The sequence below is a fragment of the Mobula birostris genome, chromosome 13 (genome assembly GCF_030028105.1).
Source record: "Mobula birostris isolate sMobBir1 chromosome 13, sMobBir1.hap1, whole genome shotgun sequence".
NCBI lineage: Eukaryota > Metazoa > Chordata > Chondrichthyes > Myliobatiformes > Myliobatidae > Mobula > Mobula birostris.
This window is the reverse complement of record NC_092382.1, coordinates 72,152,201-72,169,482: the sequence shown is the minus strand read 5'-3', so window position 1 is coordinate 72,169,482 and position 17,282 is coordinate 72,152,201. Positions and strand designations below refer to the sequence as shown.

Genomic DNA, 17,282 nt, shown 5'->3' with positions numbered 1-17,282 from the left:
CTTTGTATTTTGAATCAGTGACGGTGAGAGGGGAGGCGGGAAGCTGTGATTTCCCGACCCGTTCCTTTGACAGAATGCCCACTACCCTAATGAGAGCTCTGGAAGTAGTGGGAGTTGGAAATACTCACCTTCACATCACAGTTAATTTGAAATGTGATAATCAAGTGTTTATCAAATCAGCGCCTCACTGTCTCGTTCAGGGTCTGTTAATTGTATTTGTTTTACTGTTCATTTATTGATCAATCCAATTAATGCAATGGTTTTGAGCTAACTCTTGTGTACTTAAATACTGAGTTCTGAGTTGAGACATCTAACAGATTGATCACTGTCTGTTCCCATGGAAGACCTTCAACAGAAACACAAGGAGACTCTGCGGGCACAGACTGAAACACTGAGAGTGAACACGATCCTGATGAGGGAGAAGGAGAAGGTTTTCCAGCTGGTTGATCGATATGCTGAGCTCACGGTCATTTCTACGATTCGAGATCGGACACTGGTGGAACATGAGCTGCTGACAAGAGGCAGAGGCCACGAGGAGTGGAGACAGAAACATCTCCGCAGAAAGCTGGAAAAAATCCGGACGGATCAGATGTTTCAGAGCAGCTTTGCCCAAAGTAAATCCAAATCTGGAAGTTCGGCAGCAGTGGCCGGAGTCCAAGGGATTGGGAAAACAACAATGGTCCAAAAGATTCTTCATGACTGGGCCACGGGGAAAATATACCAACAATTCCAGTTTGTCTTCAGTTTCAAATTCCGGGATTTAAACTCCATTAACTGTAGAATAAACTTGAGGGAACTGATTCTGGATCAGTATCCTTACTTTGGGAATATTCTGAGAGACGTCTGGAAGATCCCAGAGGGATTGTTGTTTATATTCGATGGTTTGGATGAATTCAAACACAAAATTGATTTTGCTGACAGTCGGAGAGATACAGAACCCAAGCACCAGTGCCCAGATCCCGAGTGGTGGTGTGAAGTGTCGGATATTGTGTACAGTTTAATCCAGCACAAGCTGCTCCCAGGGTGTTCAGTGCTGGTGACCACCCGCCCCACTGCGTTACATTTATTGGAAAAAGCAGAGATCAGTGTCTGGGCTGAAATCCTGGGATTTGTTGGTGATGAACGGAAGAAATATTTCATTAGGCATTTTGAAGATCAGGCAGTGGCGGCAGCTGTTTTCAAACACGTGGAGGAGAACGAGATCCTGTACACCATGAGCTACAACCCCTCCTACTGCTGGATCCTCGCTCTGGCACTGGGCCCCTTCTTCACCCAAAGAGTCAGAGACCCGCAGCGAGTTCCCAAGACCATAACCCAATTATATTCCTACTATATTTACAACATCCTGAAAAACCACGGCCGTGAGATTGAGAACCCCCGTGATGTGTTACTCAGGGTTGGTCAGATGGCCTTCAGAGGACTATCCGAGAGGAAGGTTGTGTTTACGGATGGAGATTTGATCAACTACGGTCTGCAGCCTTCCCAGTTCCTGTCCGGGTTCCTGATGGAGATATTGGAAAGAGAGGTTTCTGCCCGGTGTGTAGTGTACACATTCCCACACCTCACCATCCAGGAGTTTGTAGCTGCAGTCGCACAATTCCTGAATCCACATCCCGGGGATATCGTGAAATTCCTCACTGAAACCCATAGAACGAGAAGTGGTCAGTTTGAGTTATTTCTCCGTTTTGTTGCTGGTCTCTCCTCCCCAATGACAGCTCGGGGCCTGGAGGAGTTTCTGGGTCCATTTCCTCATGAAACAACCTGCAGGGTGATTGACTGGGTGATGGAGGAGGTTAAACACCAGAGTGGAAACGTGTGCAGTGCAGCTGATAAAAAGAGCCTCTTGAACACATTGCACTACCTGTTTGAGTCACAGAATCGTTGGCTGGCTCAGGCCACACTGGGATCTGTGAAAACACTTTCATTCAGTGGAATGCCACTGACCCCGATTGACCTCGCAGTCCTGTCTCATGTCATCGGAACCTGTGATACAATAAAACACCTCGACTTACAGGACTGCAACATTCAGCGTGAAGGAATCCAGCGGCTCGGACCCGGGCTGCACAAGTGCCAGCTGTTGAGGTAATTTGATTTATCTCTCACTCTGAACTCTGAACCTGTCCAATTGTGTTGTTTCAATGTACAGGGATTGGGTAAAACTGTAGTAAATTAGATTGTGAAGAATTATGACAAATAACAGGGGGTCGCTCAGTAAGTCTCCAAGCTCAGAAGTGTTTTGTGCTTCCTTGTGAAGGAATGTTGGGGACTTCATCAGATCAGTGAACAGCAACCATTGGTTTAATGGTAGCAAATCACACAAATGACCATGTTTCTCGCTGCCTGCGACACGTCCATTGACAATGTTCATTCTCACTGTTACTGACACCCAGACCGACACTGACTGCAACAGGTTGGTCTGAAATTCACACCCCCTTCCCGGTGAGGGACAGCAGACTGTCAGCACACTGTCTCAGTGAAAGCAAAGAAATGCCATTGTGAGATTGCCCTCCCCTGCCCTTCCCTGTGTGTAACTATCACCTCAGTTCACCTGTGTGAGTTTGCTCACTACCAGATACCCACATGCAGGGGACACATCTCCTCTCACAGTTTGAGGCAATAGTTCAGGCACACCCCTCAAAAGCAATCTATTTCTGCATCCCCTCATCCAGTGGGATTACCTTTCCCCATCGGTATCCTCCTGTGGGACTCTCAACCCATCCTCCTGTTGGATCTCTCTTCCCCAAACCCCTTCCTCCTGTGGGATTTCTCATCCACATCCATCATCCACCTCTGGGATCTCTCTTCCCCATTCCCTTTCCTCCTATGGGATACCTTGTCCCTATCCCCCTTCCTTCTGTGGGATCTCTCTTCCCCAACCCACTTCCTGCTGTGGGACCTCTCATCCACTTTTCCCTTCCTCCTGTGGGATCTCCCTTCCCCATTCCCTTTTCTCCTGTGGGATTTCTCATCCCCACCCCCTTCCTCCCGTAGGATATCTCCTCTGCATCCACCTTCCTCCTGACAGATCTCTCTTCCCCATCCCCTTTCCTCCTGTGGGATCTCCCTTCCCCATTCACCATTCTCCTGTGGGATCTCTTTTCCCCATCCCCTTTCCTCCTGTGGTGTCATACTTCTCCATCCCCCTTCCTTCTGTGGGATCTCTCTTCCCCATCCAACTTTCTCCTGTTGGGTATATTTTCCTCATCACCCTTCCCCCTTCATGCTCTGGGACCTCTCTTCACCATCCCCCTTCCTCCTCCGGTATCTCCCTTCACAAACCCACACAGTCAGTTGGGATCTCTCATCCCCGTCCCCCTTCGTCCAGTCGGATCTCTCTTCTCCATCCCCCCTTTCTCCTGTGCGATCTTTCATCCATATCCCTTTTCCTCCTGTGGGATCTCTCTTCCCCATCATCCTTCCTCCTGTAGGATCTCCCTTCTTAATTCCTCTTCTTCCTGTGAGATCTCTCTAACACGTCGCCCTTCCTCCTGTTCGGATCTCTATTTGCCATCCCACTTCCACCTGAGAGACCACTTTTCCCCATTTCCTTCCCCATCCTTCTTCTTCCTGTCTGATCCCACATACCTATCTCCCTTCCTCCTGTGGGATCTCTCATCCCCATCCCCCTTCCTCCTGTGGGATCTCTCTTCCTCATCCCCCTCCTCCCGTGGGATCTCTCATCCCCACGTCCTTCCTCCTGTGGGATTTCTCATTCCCATTCCCTTCCTCCAGTGGAGACTGTCTTACCATCCCTGTTTATCCTGTGGGATCTCTCTTCACCATTCCTCTTAGTCCTGAGGGATTTCTCTGCACAATCCCCCTTTTTCCAGGAAGAGCTCTCTTCCTCATCCACCTTCTTCCTGTGGGATATCTCTTCCCCATCACCCTTCCTCCTGTGGGATCTCTCCTTCCCATCCCCCTTTCTCCTGTGGGATTTCTCATTCCCATTCCCTACCTCCTGTGGAAGCTCTCCTACCAATCCACCTTCCTCTCGTGGGATCTCTACCTCATCCCCTTTGCTCCTGTGGTATCTCTCATCCACATCCCCCTTCCTACAATGGGATCTCCCTTCCCCATTTCTCTTCCTCCTGGCGATTTCTCTTCCCCATCCTCCATCTTAATTTGCGACCTCTCTTCCACATCCCAATTTCTGCTGTGCGATCTTTCTTCCCCATCCTACTTCCTCCTGTGGGATCTCTGTTCCCCATCACCCGTCCTCCTGTGGAATCTTTCTTCCACCATCTCCTATCGACACTTTCCCATTCAGAAATCTTCCAACTGTGGGACTTTCTCCAGTCCTTCAATCCTGCCCCTTTCGATCCTCTCACATCAGGAACACTTTTCTAAACGTCGGGGAATAAAACAGAATATATGGAGTTTACGGGATCACACCGACAGACTAAATTACCTACGTTCGGTGAATACCCCGGAGCTGGGCACTGAGGGACATTGACAGTGATGGGAACTCCGATCAGTGATTTACTGAAGGGTTTAGTGTTTCCTGAGATATCAGAGTGAGAAAAATTTCCTCAGACCAACCGTTTGAATCACTCTGTTCATCAATTTGTCTGTTTGTGTTTAGACTTCGGCTGAATAAACTGGGAGATTCAGGAGTGAAACTGGTGTCTGCGGCTCTGAGGAACCCGGACTGTAAAATACAGAAACTGGGGTAAGTATCAGACTATGGGGGATTGTGCTTAAAGTCACTGAGCGTCTGACACTGAACATTAATGTGATCAGTAATTGTGTTACTGATAAACGCTGAGGATTTGTACTGTCTCCTGTCTCTGTATGTCCTTCACCCTCACGCTCTCTCATCTCCAGGCTGAACCACGTCGGTCTCACAGATTCTGGTGCCGAGGATCTCGCGTCCGCTCTCAGTGCAAACCCATCGCTGACAGAGCTGATCCTAAATGGTAATAAACTGGGAGATTCAGGAGTGAAACTGGTGTCTGCGGCTCTGAGGAACCCGGAGTGTAAAATACAGGAACTGTGGTAAGTACCAGACTCTGGGAGATTGTGTTTACAGTCACTATGTGTCTGACACTGAATATTAATGTAATCAGTGATTATGTTACTGATCAACACTGGAGATTTGTACCATCTCCTGCTTCTCTGTGTACTTCACCCTCACTCTCTCTCATCTCCAGGCTGGGGCGTGTCGGTCTCACAGATTCTGGAGCCGAGGATCTCGCCTCCGCTCTCCGTACAAACAGATCACTGACGGAGCTCTACCTGAGTGGTAATAAACTAGGAGATTCAGGAGTGAAACTGGTGTCTGCGGCTCTGAGGAACCGGGAGTGTAAAATACAGAAACTCTGGTAAGTACCAGACTGTGGGAGATTCTGTTTAAAGTCACTGAGTGTCTGACACTGAATATTAATGTGATCAGTAATTGTGTTACTGATAAACATTGAGGATTTGTACCATCTGCTGTCTCTCTGTGTCCTTCACCCTCACTCTCTCTCATCCAGGTTGGCGAGGGTCGGTCTCACAGTTTCTGGTGTCGAGGATCTCGTCTCCGCTCTCAGTACAAACCGGTCACTGACGGAGCTGGACCTGGGATGGAACTCGCTCACAGATCGATCTGTCCCCGCTCTCCGCCTCCTCATACTGATCCTCCCGAGTCTGGAGTGCATCGAGTGAGTGTTTCGGTTAATGTTCAATGTGATAAAATATCAGTGGATCCATGGGTTTTCCGCGGATATTTGTCTGTGAGTATCAGAACCATAGAAACTACAGCACAGGACCAGGCCTTTTGGCCCTTCTTGGCTGTGCCGAACAATTTTTTTGCCAAGTCTCACTGACCTGCATCCGGATCATATCCCTCCATACACCTCTCATCCGCGTACCTGTCGAAGTTTGTCTTAAATTTTAAAAGTGAGCCCGCATTTACCACTTGATCTGGCAGCTCATTCCACACTCCCACCACTCTCTGTGTGAAGAAGCCCCCACTAATGTTCCTATTAATCTTTCCCCCTTCACCTTTAACCCATGTCCTCTGTTTTTTTTTTCGCCCCTAGCCTCAGTGGAAAAATTCTGCTTGCATTCACTCTATCTATACCCGTCATATTTTTAAATACCTCTATCAAATCTCCCCTCATTCTTCTACGTTCCAGGGAATAAAGTGCTAACCCATTCAACCTTTCTCTGTAACTGAGTTTCTCAAGTCCTGGCAACATCCTCGTAAACCTTCTCTGCACTTTTTCAATGTTTTAATATACTTCCTGTAATTTGGTGGCCAAAACTGCACACAATACTATAGATTAGGCCTCACCAATGCCTTATACAACCTCACTATAACATTCCAAAGCTTGTACTTGTAGCCCCCTGGTAAGCCTCAGGCTCGCTCAACGCGCTTTTGTCTAGGGGAAGCAGCCTTCGGCCCCGCCAGACTGGGTAATCAATGAAGTTTGTGTGATGTACCCCACCCCGCCAATTAAATGATCAAATGATTTCACTTTATCGATATTAATGGAACTATGTAATTAATAGATATAAAATATAGAAAGGAAAGTAAAAGGCGCCAAACTTATCGAAGTTCAACCACTTCATGCACAAGAGTTGGAGCTCAAGTAACAGGCTCCTGTTTCCAGCATTCGATCCCCTCCGACCTCCTTGACCTGTCGCCTGGGACAAACTACGGTGGTCGACCAGACGCTCCAGATGAGTCTGTCTTCGTCTCCTCTCCTCGCCGAAGACCCTGAACATCGGATTCCCACTCGGAGTCCGTTCTGTCGGCCAGTTTACAGCATCGCGTCCACTCTCTCTGGTCCCCATCGCACCTTCTGCACCAAAGCCCACGCATTACAATAGCTTACAGACACACAAGAAAGAATAACATCTACTCTAATTGGTTAGCAAATAAATATAACTCTTTTTTATAACCCAAACAAGCTGATGGAGTGAGAACTTCCTCAGCGGTTAACATATCAAAGAAACGCCTTACATATTCAATACTTTGAATAATAAAGACCAACGTACCAAAAGCTCTCTTTACGACCCTATCTTCCTGTGATGCACTTATAGGGATTTTGTTTTTTATCTGTATTCCCAGATCACTCTGTTCTGCTGCACTCCTCTGTGCCCTACCATTTACCCTGTATGTTCTACATTGGTTTATCCTTCCAAAGTGTAATACCTCACGTTTGTCTGTATTAAACTCCATCTGCCATTTTTCAGCCCATTTTCCAGCTGGTCCAAATCCCTCTGCAAGCTTTGGAAACCTTCTTCACTGTGCACTACACCTCCAATGTTTGTATCATCAGCAAATTTGCTGATCTAATTTACCACATCAACATCCAGATCATTGATATAGATGACATAATAACAATGGACACAGCACTGATCCCTGTGGCACACCACTAGTCACAGGCCTCCACTCTGAGAAGCAATTCTCTACTACCACTCTTTGACTATTTTCATAGAGCCAATGTATAATCCAATTTACTGCCTCTCCATGTATCCCAAACGACTGATTCTTCCTAACTAACCTGCCATGCAGGACCTTGTCAAAGGCCGAACTGAAGTCCATGAAGACAACATCCACTGCCTTCCCTTCATCCACATTCCTGGTAACCTCCTTGAAAAACTCCAATAGATTGGTTAAACATGACTTACCAAGCACAAAGTTGACTCTCCCTAGTAAGCCCCTGTCTATCCAAATGCTTGTAGATCCTATCTCTTCGTACTCCTTCCAATAATTTACCTACTACTGACGTCAAACTTAGCGGCCTATAAAACTTACCTGGGACAAGCTGTAGTAGCTGGATCCCCGGCACAGATCACTTTTAGATCCTTTTTTTTAAACAATGGAACAACATGAGCTATCCTCCAATCCTCCAGTACCTCACCCGTAGATCCCGACATCTTAAATACATCTGCCAGGGCCCCTGCAATTTCAACACTAGTCTCCTTCAAGGTCTGAGGGAATACTCTATCACGTCCTGGGGATTGATCTACACTGATTTGTCTCCAGATAACAAGCACCCCCTCCTCTTCAATCTGTATAGTTTCCACAACCTCACTACTTGTTTGCCTTATTTCCATAGACTCCATGCCAGTTTTATTAGTAAATACAGATGCAAAAAAAAAAAAACATTGAAGAACTCCCTCATTTCTTCTGGTTCCATACATAGCCGACCACTCTGATTTTCAAGAGAACCAATTTTATCCCTTACAATCCTTTAGCTCTTAATATACCTGTAGAAGCTCTTTGAATTATCGTTCACCTCGACTGCCAAAGAAACCTCATGTCTTCTGTTAGCCCTCCTGATTTCTTTCTTAAGTTTTTTTTGCACTTTTTATACCCCTTAAGCACCTTATTTGTTCCCTGTTTCCCATACATGTCATACATCTCTCTCTTCTTTTTTATCAGAGTTCCAATATCCCTTGAGAAATAAGGTTCCTTATTCTTATTCACTTTGCCTTTAATCCTGACAGGAACATACAAACTCTGCACTCTCAAAATTTCTCCTTTGAAGGCCTCCTACTTGCCAATCACGTCCTTGCCAGAGAACAACCTGTCCCAAACCACGCTCTTTAATACTTTCTCATTTCTTCAAATTTGGACGTTTCCAAGTTTAGAACCTCAGCCCGAGGACCAGATCTATTTTTATCCATGAACATGTTCAAACTAATGGTGTTATGATCACTGGAACCAAAGTGTTCCCCTACACACAATTCCGTCACCTGCCCTAACTCGTTTCCTAATAGGAGATCTAATATTGCATCCTCTCCAGTTGGTACCTCTATAAGTTGATTTAGAAAATTTTCCTGAACACATTTTACAAACTCTAACCCGTCTGGACCTTAAACATTATTTGAGTCCCAACTAATATGTGGAAAATTAAAATAGGGATCAAGCCACGCCCCCAGCAGTCTGCCTTCCCCACAATACTCTTTGCATTGAAATAGACACACCTCAGATGATGTTTACCACCACACACAACCCTTCTATTTGTGACTTTGCATGGACTTCTACCATCATTTATTTTCACCCCACTCCACTACCTGCGCTGACACTCTGGCTCCCATCCTCCTGCAAATCTACTTTAAACCCTCCCCAAAAGTATTTACAAACCTTCCTGCACGTATATTGGTCCCCTTGTAGTTCAGGTGTACAGGTCCCACCTCCCCAGAAGAGGTCGCAGTGATCCTGAAATCTGAAACCCTGCCCCATACACCAGTTCCTCAGCCACTTGCTCATCTTCCAGAGCATCCTATTCTTACCCTCACTGGCGTGTGGCACAGGTGGCAATCCTGAGATTACTACCCTCAAGGTCCTGCTTTTCAACTTCCTACCAAGCTCTCTATACTCACTCTGCAAGACCTCCTCACTCTTCCTTGCTATGTCATTGGTACCGATATGCACCACAACATCTGACTGATCACACTCCCACTTCAGAATGTCATGCAAGCGATCAGAGACATCCTTGACCCTGTCACCCGGGAGGCAACAAACCATCCGGGAGTCTCTGCCACGACCACAGAACCTCCTATCTCTACCTCTAAATATCGAGTCCCCTGTCACTAACGCTCTCCTCTCTTTCCACCCTCCCTTCTGCACTGCAGAACCAGACTCAGTGCCGGAAATCGAGCTCCCGCAGCTTGTCCCAGGTAAGTCATTACCCCCAACAGTATCCAATGCGGTATACGTGTTGTTCAGGGGAATGGCCACAGGGCAACCCTGCTGTGCCTGCTCTCTCCTCTTCCCTCGCCTGAAAGTGACCCAATTCCCTGTGCGCTGCTCATTTGGTGTAACTACCTCCCTGTAGCTACTATCTATAATCTCCTCATGCTCCCGAATGATCCGCAGGTCCTCCAGCTCCTGCTCCAGTTCCCTGACGCGGTTTGTTAGGAGCTGCAGCTGGATGCACTTCTTGCAGGTGTCGTTGTCAGGGACACCGGGGGTCTCCCTGACTTCCCACATCCTGCAAGAGGAGCATTCCAACATCCTGCCTGGCATTCTCCCTACCTTCAACAAACAAAACAAAACTTACCGGAACCGACCCTCGCCTCTGCCTGTTGAGCCAAAGCCGTCCGACTTTGCTCCCTCTCACTCCGCTGACCGCTCTCAACTTTGCCCGCTGTGTTATATGGTGGCATTTGTTGCTCTCCATCACGCCCCTGCGCAGTCTAACGTCTTTTTTCCCGAGCAGTGTAAAAACAATGGCTACTCTTCGAGATTCCTTTACACCTTCACTCTCAGCCTTTTGTTTCTGGTGTTGTTGAAACATTAACCCCAGTCCCCCATTACTGCCATTGTTGTGTAATCTGTTTATTTCATCTTTATTCTTCCATTTTTTTCAGTCTGACCGTGAATCGGTTCAGTCGGACCGGGGAGAAGGAATTGAGATCTCTGCATGAAATCAGACCCAGACTGAGAGTGGATCTGTAAACATCTGAATGTGTGAACATCCTCGCCGCGGGATGGGAACATTTTGGCCGATTTCCCGCGCTCCACTTTGACTCCTCCAACCCCTTTAACTTCTCCTTCCCCTATAACTCCTCCCTCCCCTGTAACTTATCCCTCCCTTTTAACTCCTCCCTCCCTTTTAACTCCTCCCTCCCCTTTAACTTCTCCCTCCCCTTTAACTTCTCCCTCCACTTTAACTCCCGCCCTCCCCTTCAACTCCCGACCTTACCTATAATGGTCGCGCACCAGTGTAATTCTCAACGGTTCTAACGGAACTGGCTCCAGTCTCGCTCTCTGTAACGTACAGAGCGGTCCCGCAGTGATATATTTCCACCTCCTGTCCAGCGGCGCAGCTTCCGCTGGATGTGCGGTTTTGAGACTCCCACACGTAGGACCCCGGGTCATTACACAGTCAAGAAGAGTCTGGGGGCCGGAGCTCTGTCTGGGACAGCGGTGTCCCGGGGTGGGATTATCCCGCGAGAGAATCGTTTTGCCCCCTTTGCTGAGGACGGTGTATTCGACAGTCTGGCCGATATAAGCATGTTAAAAGAGAAAAATACCTCGGCAGTGACCCTGGATCTGCAGCATTCTCGGACACAGCCCTGAAGTGTGATCTTATGATCATCGGTTCCCCGATGCAGAGTGACGGTGAGAAACGGGACTGATTATTCAAACTGTCACTCGTTGTCGCCGGTTAGTTAATTGTGTGTGACTGTGAGTGATTCGGGAGCAACTTATTTATTATCACACGTCAGCAGCTCAAACATTGTTTAATTTATATTTGTCATGATGAAATCAATAAATCGCTGTAACTTCCGGTCCTTGTGTCGAACTTGAGTTTTATTTGAGGTTTCTGCTGCCCCCGGCACCCTGTGCACTGTAACAGTGGGTCGGAGCTCCTCACACTGACACAGTAGCGTCTCAGCTCCAGGCTGAGGGAGGTCGGACTGGCAGAATCTGGGTGCCCAGGATCTCATCTCCACCCAACCCCCTTTCTGGCTAACTGACCCTCCCCTGACACCACACAGACAGTTAAAATCGATGTGATTCCACCCCGCAAACTGTTAATATCAGACGTAAGTCCACTGAGGTCCCGAGTATGAGAGGGATGGGGGACGGAATACCGGAGTTAAACACGGAGTGAAACTCCCTCCACACCGTCCCATCACACACTACCGGGGTCAAACACAGAGTGAAGGTCCCTCCACACCGTCCCATCGCACACTCCCGGGATCAGGCGCAGAGTGAAGCTCCTTCCACACCGTCCCATCACACACTCTCGGGGTCAGACACACAGGCACCCCCCCCCCCCCCACACACACACACACACACACACAGGAGATGAAGCTCTGTGGAGACAGAGAGAAGTAGTGGAACGGCGGGGAGGAATACAGTGTGCACGGAGGGTGGCGGGGGCACACACTGGCAGGGGAGTACAGGTGAATATTAGAACCCTAGCGATGAATAGTCACATCTGTTTTCTAGGTTCGAGAAGTAGCCCAGGATGAAATCGAAGATGAGGATAATTTTGCAAAAACGGAACGCCGTCCCTTCCAGTCCGCTCACACGGGCCGCGCTGTCAATCAAACGCCGCCCTTTGCCATTCATCCCCACCATCCGCATTTCTAACGGTCACACCCCTTCCCATTCACCCCACCGTCTGCCTTCCAGTTCATTTCCAACAGGACTGGCCGCGACGCCTGAATTCCGTGTTTGGCAGAACTCAGGGCTGCCTTTACAGAATTCGACGAGAGCGCCGATGGGTTTATTTGTGGCACGGAAAGAGGAGGGTCGTGAGGACATTTAAGAGTTTGTAAAACTGACGATACTCAGGAACTGAAAATGGTTTCCCGGGAGAAAGTGATGGGCTGATTGACAATGGGTGGAATTAAGATAGCCGCGGTCATCTTGTTTCTCATGGCCGACAGGGAGGGAGTGATGCACTGACAAGAGAGTGGAAATGACAGGTAGAGTTAAAATGACCGACAAGGTGGGGATGGCGCACTGATTAAAATTTACCACGGGGTTGGGGAGTTATGTGCTGATTAAAAATAGGATTCTGGATTAAAGCCAAAATATAAAATTATTACCAGGGAAGGAGTGACATAACATTGTCACCAGGGAGGCAGTGACGCACTGAGAGAAAGGGGAGGGCAGGAATAGAGTAACTCACTGACATGTCAGAGGGAGTGGCGGCCCGACCTGAAATAGTCCCCGATTCCTTTGTTACAATGGCCGGCAGGGAGAGAGTGACAGACAGACTTCAAAGGGCCTACAGGGAGGGAGAGACGCACCGGGTAAAGTGGTCGAAATGGTGACAGTGGCGCATTGAGAAGAGGGAGGGGGTAATGGGTCGATGTAAAATGATCGATTGGGAGAGAGTGACGCTCCGACATAAAATGGCCGGTACTTCGCCTAAACTGTCTGACGGGACAATTTAGGGTTAGTGATATCTTGTTTAAAGTGAGCGCCGGGAAGGGAGGGAGTGAGACGCCGATTGAAAACGGCCGTCACCATCGTTAATGTTGTTGAGAAAAAGGGGGAGATGTGGTGAGTGAAGGAGACCCCGTTCGGCCGGGTTGAAACGGGACCAAGGAGGGAGCGACGCCTTGGTTAAAGTGAGCGGCAGAGAAGGAGTGAAGGACACGTTGACCTCAAATGGCCGACGCTTCACTGGAAATGTCTGCTGGGGAGGGAGTGACGGCTTTGGTAGAAGTGAGTACAAGAGAGGGAGGGACGCGCTGATTGAAGATGGGCGAATGCTTGGTAAATGTGGCCGCCAGGGATGGAGTGAGACCTTGACTTGCAATGGCCACTGTCGCACATAGAATCTATGGCGAAGGAACATGCGGTGCCCATGGATACAATCCGGGGATAGAGTATGTGATTGATTGTAATAACAGTGTTTTAATTTGTGTTTTATATAGTATTGGATATTGTGTATATGATTCAATTCGAATAATGTTGTTATTGAATGAATTAATGTATATATCTCAGATATTCACATGGAAGAGGGGTGAGAGGTTTGGGAGGAAGAAGAGAGATGGGACGAGGAGTGGACTGATGAGACGGTGAGCGTGGCGAAGTCAATGACTCAATAAGGGACGAAAAGGGGAGGGTCGAATGTCCCTGTTATAAACTAGAGGCCGACATGGATGAAGTAAAGACGGAGTCAGGAGGAGTGAAACGACAGTGGTGGAAGGAAACTGATGGGACGGGGAGGGAGGGGAAGTGATGAAACGGGGAGGGAGGAGAAATAATGGAAAGGGGAGGGTGGGGAAGGGAAGTGACGGGACGGAGAGGGAGAGGAAGTGACGGGACGGGGAAGGAGGGGAATGATGGGTCGGGGAGGGAGGGGAAGTGATGGGAGTGGGAGGTAGGGGAAGTGATGGAAAGGGGAGGGAGGGTAAGTGTAGGACGGGGATGAAGGGGAACTGATGGGACGGGGAGGAAGGGGAACTGAGAGGACGGAGAGGGAGGGGAAGTGATAGGACGTGGAGATAGGGTAAGTGATGGGACGTGGAGGGAGTTGAAGTGATGGGACAGGGAGGTAGGGGAAGTGATGGAAAAGGGAGGAAGGGGAATGTAGGACGGGGAGGGAGCGGAAGTGATGGGACGTGGAGGGAGGAGAAATGATGAAACGGGGAGGGAGGAGAAGTGATGGAAAAGGGAGGGTGTGGGAGGGATGGGACAGGGAAGGATGGGAAATGATGAGACTGGGACGGAGCGGGAGTGATGGGACGGGGAGGGAGGAGAAGTGATGGAACGGGGAGGGAGGAGAAATAATGGAAAGGGGATGGTGGGGAAGGGATGGGATAGGAAAGGAAGGGAAGTGACGGGACGGTGAGGGAGGGGAAGTGATGGGATAGGGAAGAAGGGGAAGTGATGGGACGGGGAGGTGGTGATGTAATGGGACGAGAGCGAGGGGGACTGACCTAGCTTCCTCAACAGTGGAGGATAGGTGGGTGGTAACATCTCCTTCGCATATTAGATGGAGGGCAAGATAAAGGGAAAAGGGGGAGCGAGGGGCCGGGACTCGGACAGGACTGATGGGACGGAGAGTTGAGTGTCGCAACGGAGGGACAGGGAACCAACTCACTCAACGATGGAGAGAAGGATGGGGCGAGGGAGCGAAATTTCCTATCAGAAAATGTTCACCACCCAGGATGTGGTGGGTGGCCGGAGAAGGGGAAAGGGCATAGAGAAGGGAGGGTGTCATGAGTGATAAGGTGAGTATGCGAAAATTGGCATCGCAAAATGGCAGCCACCCAGCATAATGTGCACACAACATCGAGGTGGCGGGGAGAGGAAAGCGAGGGGTGGGATGGAAGAGGTTTGCGAATGATGGGATGGGAAATGGGGTGAGTGTAGGGGAGTGACACATTTAGTGGTGGAGCAAGTGGGGACAGGGTCACACACTGGCACAATATGGCTGTCGGCAAGAAGGTTAAATGGAGAGTTGGAAGAGCGGGGGCGACAGTGAGGGAACGGACAGGAGGGAAGGGGAGCTGAGATTGAACAAACAGAGAGGGAAGCGAGTGGACGGTGAGGAAAAGGGTGCGACTCATTCGGCGAAGCTGCAAGAGCGGTCGTCCGTGGTGTCCAGCACAAAATCGCCACCAGCAGGGTGAGAATGGCGGTGATAGAGGGGAGAGCGGAGTGTTCCAGGCGTGGCGGGATGCCGAGGATGAGAGAGAGTCTTGACTGGGGCCCGTCAAAGGCAGGAGTGGGCGCGGGATTGCTGGAGAAGATTGAAGGCCAGCTCTGGTGGTTCGGACTGGTTAGCGTGGATCACCACCATTCTCTGCGGGGTGGGACGGAGGGCGGAGGGAAGTGGTAGGGATCAGATTGAGGAGGGGAGGGAAGAAAGAGAAGGTGAGGAGAGGAGACGAGATGAGTAAAACCATCATCATCTCTGCGTCATTCATTACCCACTCCTCAACCTCTTTCCCAGACCGCTGTCTATCGCCTCTTTTCTCTCCATCTCTTTCCCCATCTCTCTCTTCCCAACTCTCTCTCCACCCTGTTTTCCTTTCTCCCCCTGTCCTTCATCTCTCTCTCTACCTTTCGCGCTCTCTTGCTCCCTCCAGTCTCTTTCCACCCTCTTTCACTTACCCCCTCTCTCCCATCTCTCCTACTTATGTCCCATCCTTCGCTGTCCACACCCCCGTGCACAGGGGGATCCTGCTCACCACCAGGTGCTCTGCAGTGCAGTACTCGATATTCCTGGAGTTGATGCTGACCGTGAGACCAGCAAAATCACCGTCATCCTGCTCACAAACCTCTACGAAGGGAGGAGGAGGGAGGTGAGGAAGACATAATTTGGCGGAGAGATATAAGAGGAGGAGAGAGCCAGACGGAATGAGCGGAGTAGAGAATGAGAGAGAGAAATGGGGTTAGAGTGAGAGCTGAGACACATGGACGGGAGAAAAGTGAGAAACAGATGAGAAGGGAGAGAGCGAGGGGTAATGATAGATGGCCGGGGGAAATGAGGGACACAGTTGGGAGTGGGAGAGAGAGGGGAATGGGAGTGTGGGGTAGGCAGAGGTGGGAGACAGAGACAGGGAGGAAGAGAAGGGGGCATGGGTGAGGAAGAGAGCGGGAGGGTGGAAGAGAGATGGGCGTAGAGAAGGGGGAAAGAGTAGAGGTGGGAGAGAATAGTCGTTAGAGGGAAGAGGCGTGAAAGACAGATTGGGGAGAGAGAGGTGAGACAGAGATGGAAGAGTAAGAGTGGTGGAACATTGGCTGGAGAAATAGTTGGGGTGGGGCGAAACGTGACAGGCATGAAGGGGGACGTCGGAGAGAGGGGGGAGAATGGTGGAACACCGACAGGGGAGAGAGAGGGGAGAGACAAAGGTGAGAGGCTGAGAGAAGTGAGAGACAGAGAAGGGTGAGGGGGGAGAGGTGGTGTGAGACGGAGAGGGTTAGGGGGTGAAAGGGGGAGAGAGGGTTGAGAGGGGAGAGGCGTGAGAGGGGAAGAGACGAAGAAGGCAAATGGGAGGTGAAAGACGGAGAACAGAGGGGAGGAGAGGTAAGAGATAGAGAAGGGAGAGTGTGTGGGAGAGAAGTGGAAATTTTAGAGTGTGAGAGAAGGGGGTGAGTTCCGTGGGGGGGGGGGGGTGAGAGGGTGAGAGACGAAGGCGGCAGATATAGTGAGAGGGAGAGTTGGCCGGTAAGAAAGAGGAGCGGGGGCATTTGGGGTGAAAGGTGTAGGTAGAGTCGGTAGCTGCGGAAGAAGAGCATTGGGAGGAGAGAGGGACAGTGTAAGTGAGGGAAATGCGTTTAGAGGAGGGGTGAATGGAGAGAAATCTGTATTAACTCTGTCTTAGAACTTTAGCCTTCGATTAACGGAACGCACCTAATTTTGGTATGTGGTTCCCTGAAAGTGGGGTCACAGGCAGACGGGGCTTTGAAAGTGGCGTTTGGCATGCCAGCCTTCGTCAGTCAGGGCACCGCGTACAGAAGACAGGATCTCACGTCGCTCAGAGATTCTTCAGTGAGATCGCGGAAAGCTGGAAGGCAGGATGAATCTCCCAAAGCATGCTTGAAACATTTTACCGTGTGAGAAAGATATGTTGCACGATCATTGCTGCTATCGGTGTTCCCCGTAAGAGCATAGGCGAACTAAGGTTTGTAGTTTTGTGTGTGCAGCCTCTGGACTCGTTCAGTTACCGACAGCCTTGTGATGCCGATGTATCAGCGATATTGGAACAAAGTCAACCGGCAGTTGTAGCCGATGTAGAATGTGGATCGGAGAGCGATTCATTTTTCTGAATTCATCGCTCGCAATGCAAAGTCGCTATCAAAGTAAACGTCGATAATGCAGCGCGCTCGTCACGTTTAAAGGCTGCTTGTTTTTATTCCA

General features: G+C 49.5%; 1 protein-coding gene across 3 annotated transcripts in view; it reads left to right on the top strand.

Moving 5' to 3' along the window:
* The window catches only part of LOC140206973 (NACHT, LRR and PYD domains-containing protein 12-like), a 33,877-nt gene extending 22,643 nt beyond the window's left edge, over window positions 1–11,234 (top strand). For all 3 annotated transcript variants that reach the window (XM_072275283.1, XM_072275284.1, XM_072275285.1), the window contains 7 exons: window positions 345–2,082; window positions 4,583–4,669; window positions 4,825–4,995; window positions 5,151–5,321; window positions 5,475–5,642; window positions 9,574–9,618; window positions 10,312–11,234. In XM_072275283.1, the coding sequence (XP_072131384.1) occupies window positions 345–2,082; window positions 4,583–4,669; window positions 4,825–4,995; window positions 5,151–5,321; window positions 5,475–5,642; window positions 9,574–9,618; window positions 10,312–10,399 (2,468 nt within the window). In that variant the 3' untranslated portion in view covers window positions 10,400–11,234. The remainder of the gene's footprint in view (window positions 1–344; window positions 2,083–4,582; window positions 4,670–4,824; window positions 4,996–5,150; window positions 5,322–5,474; window positions 5,643–9,573; window positions 9,619–10,311) is intronic.
* Window positions 11,235–17,282: the final 6,048 nt, after the last annotated feature.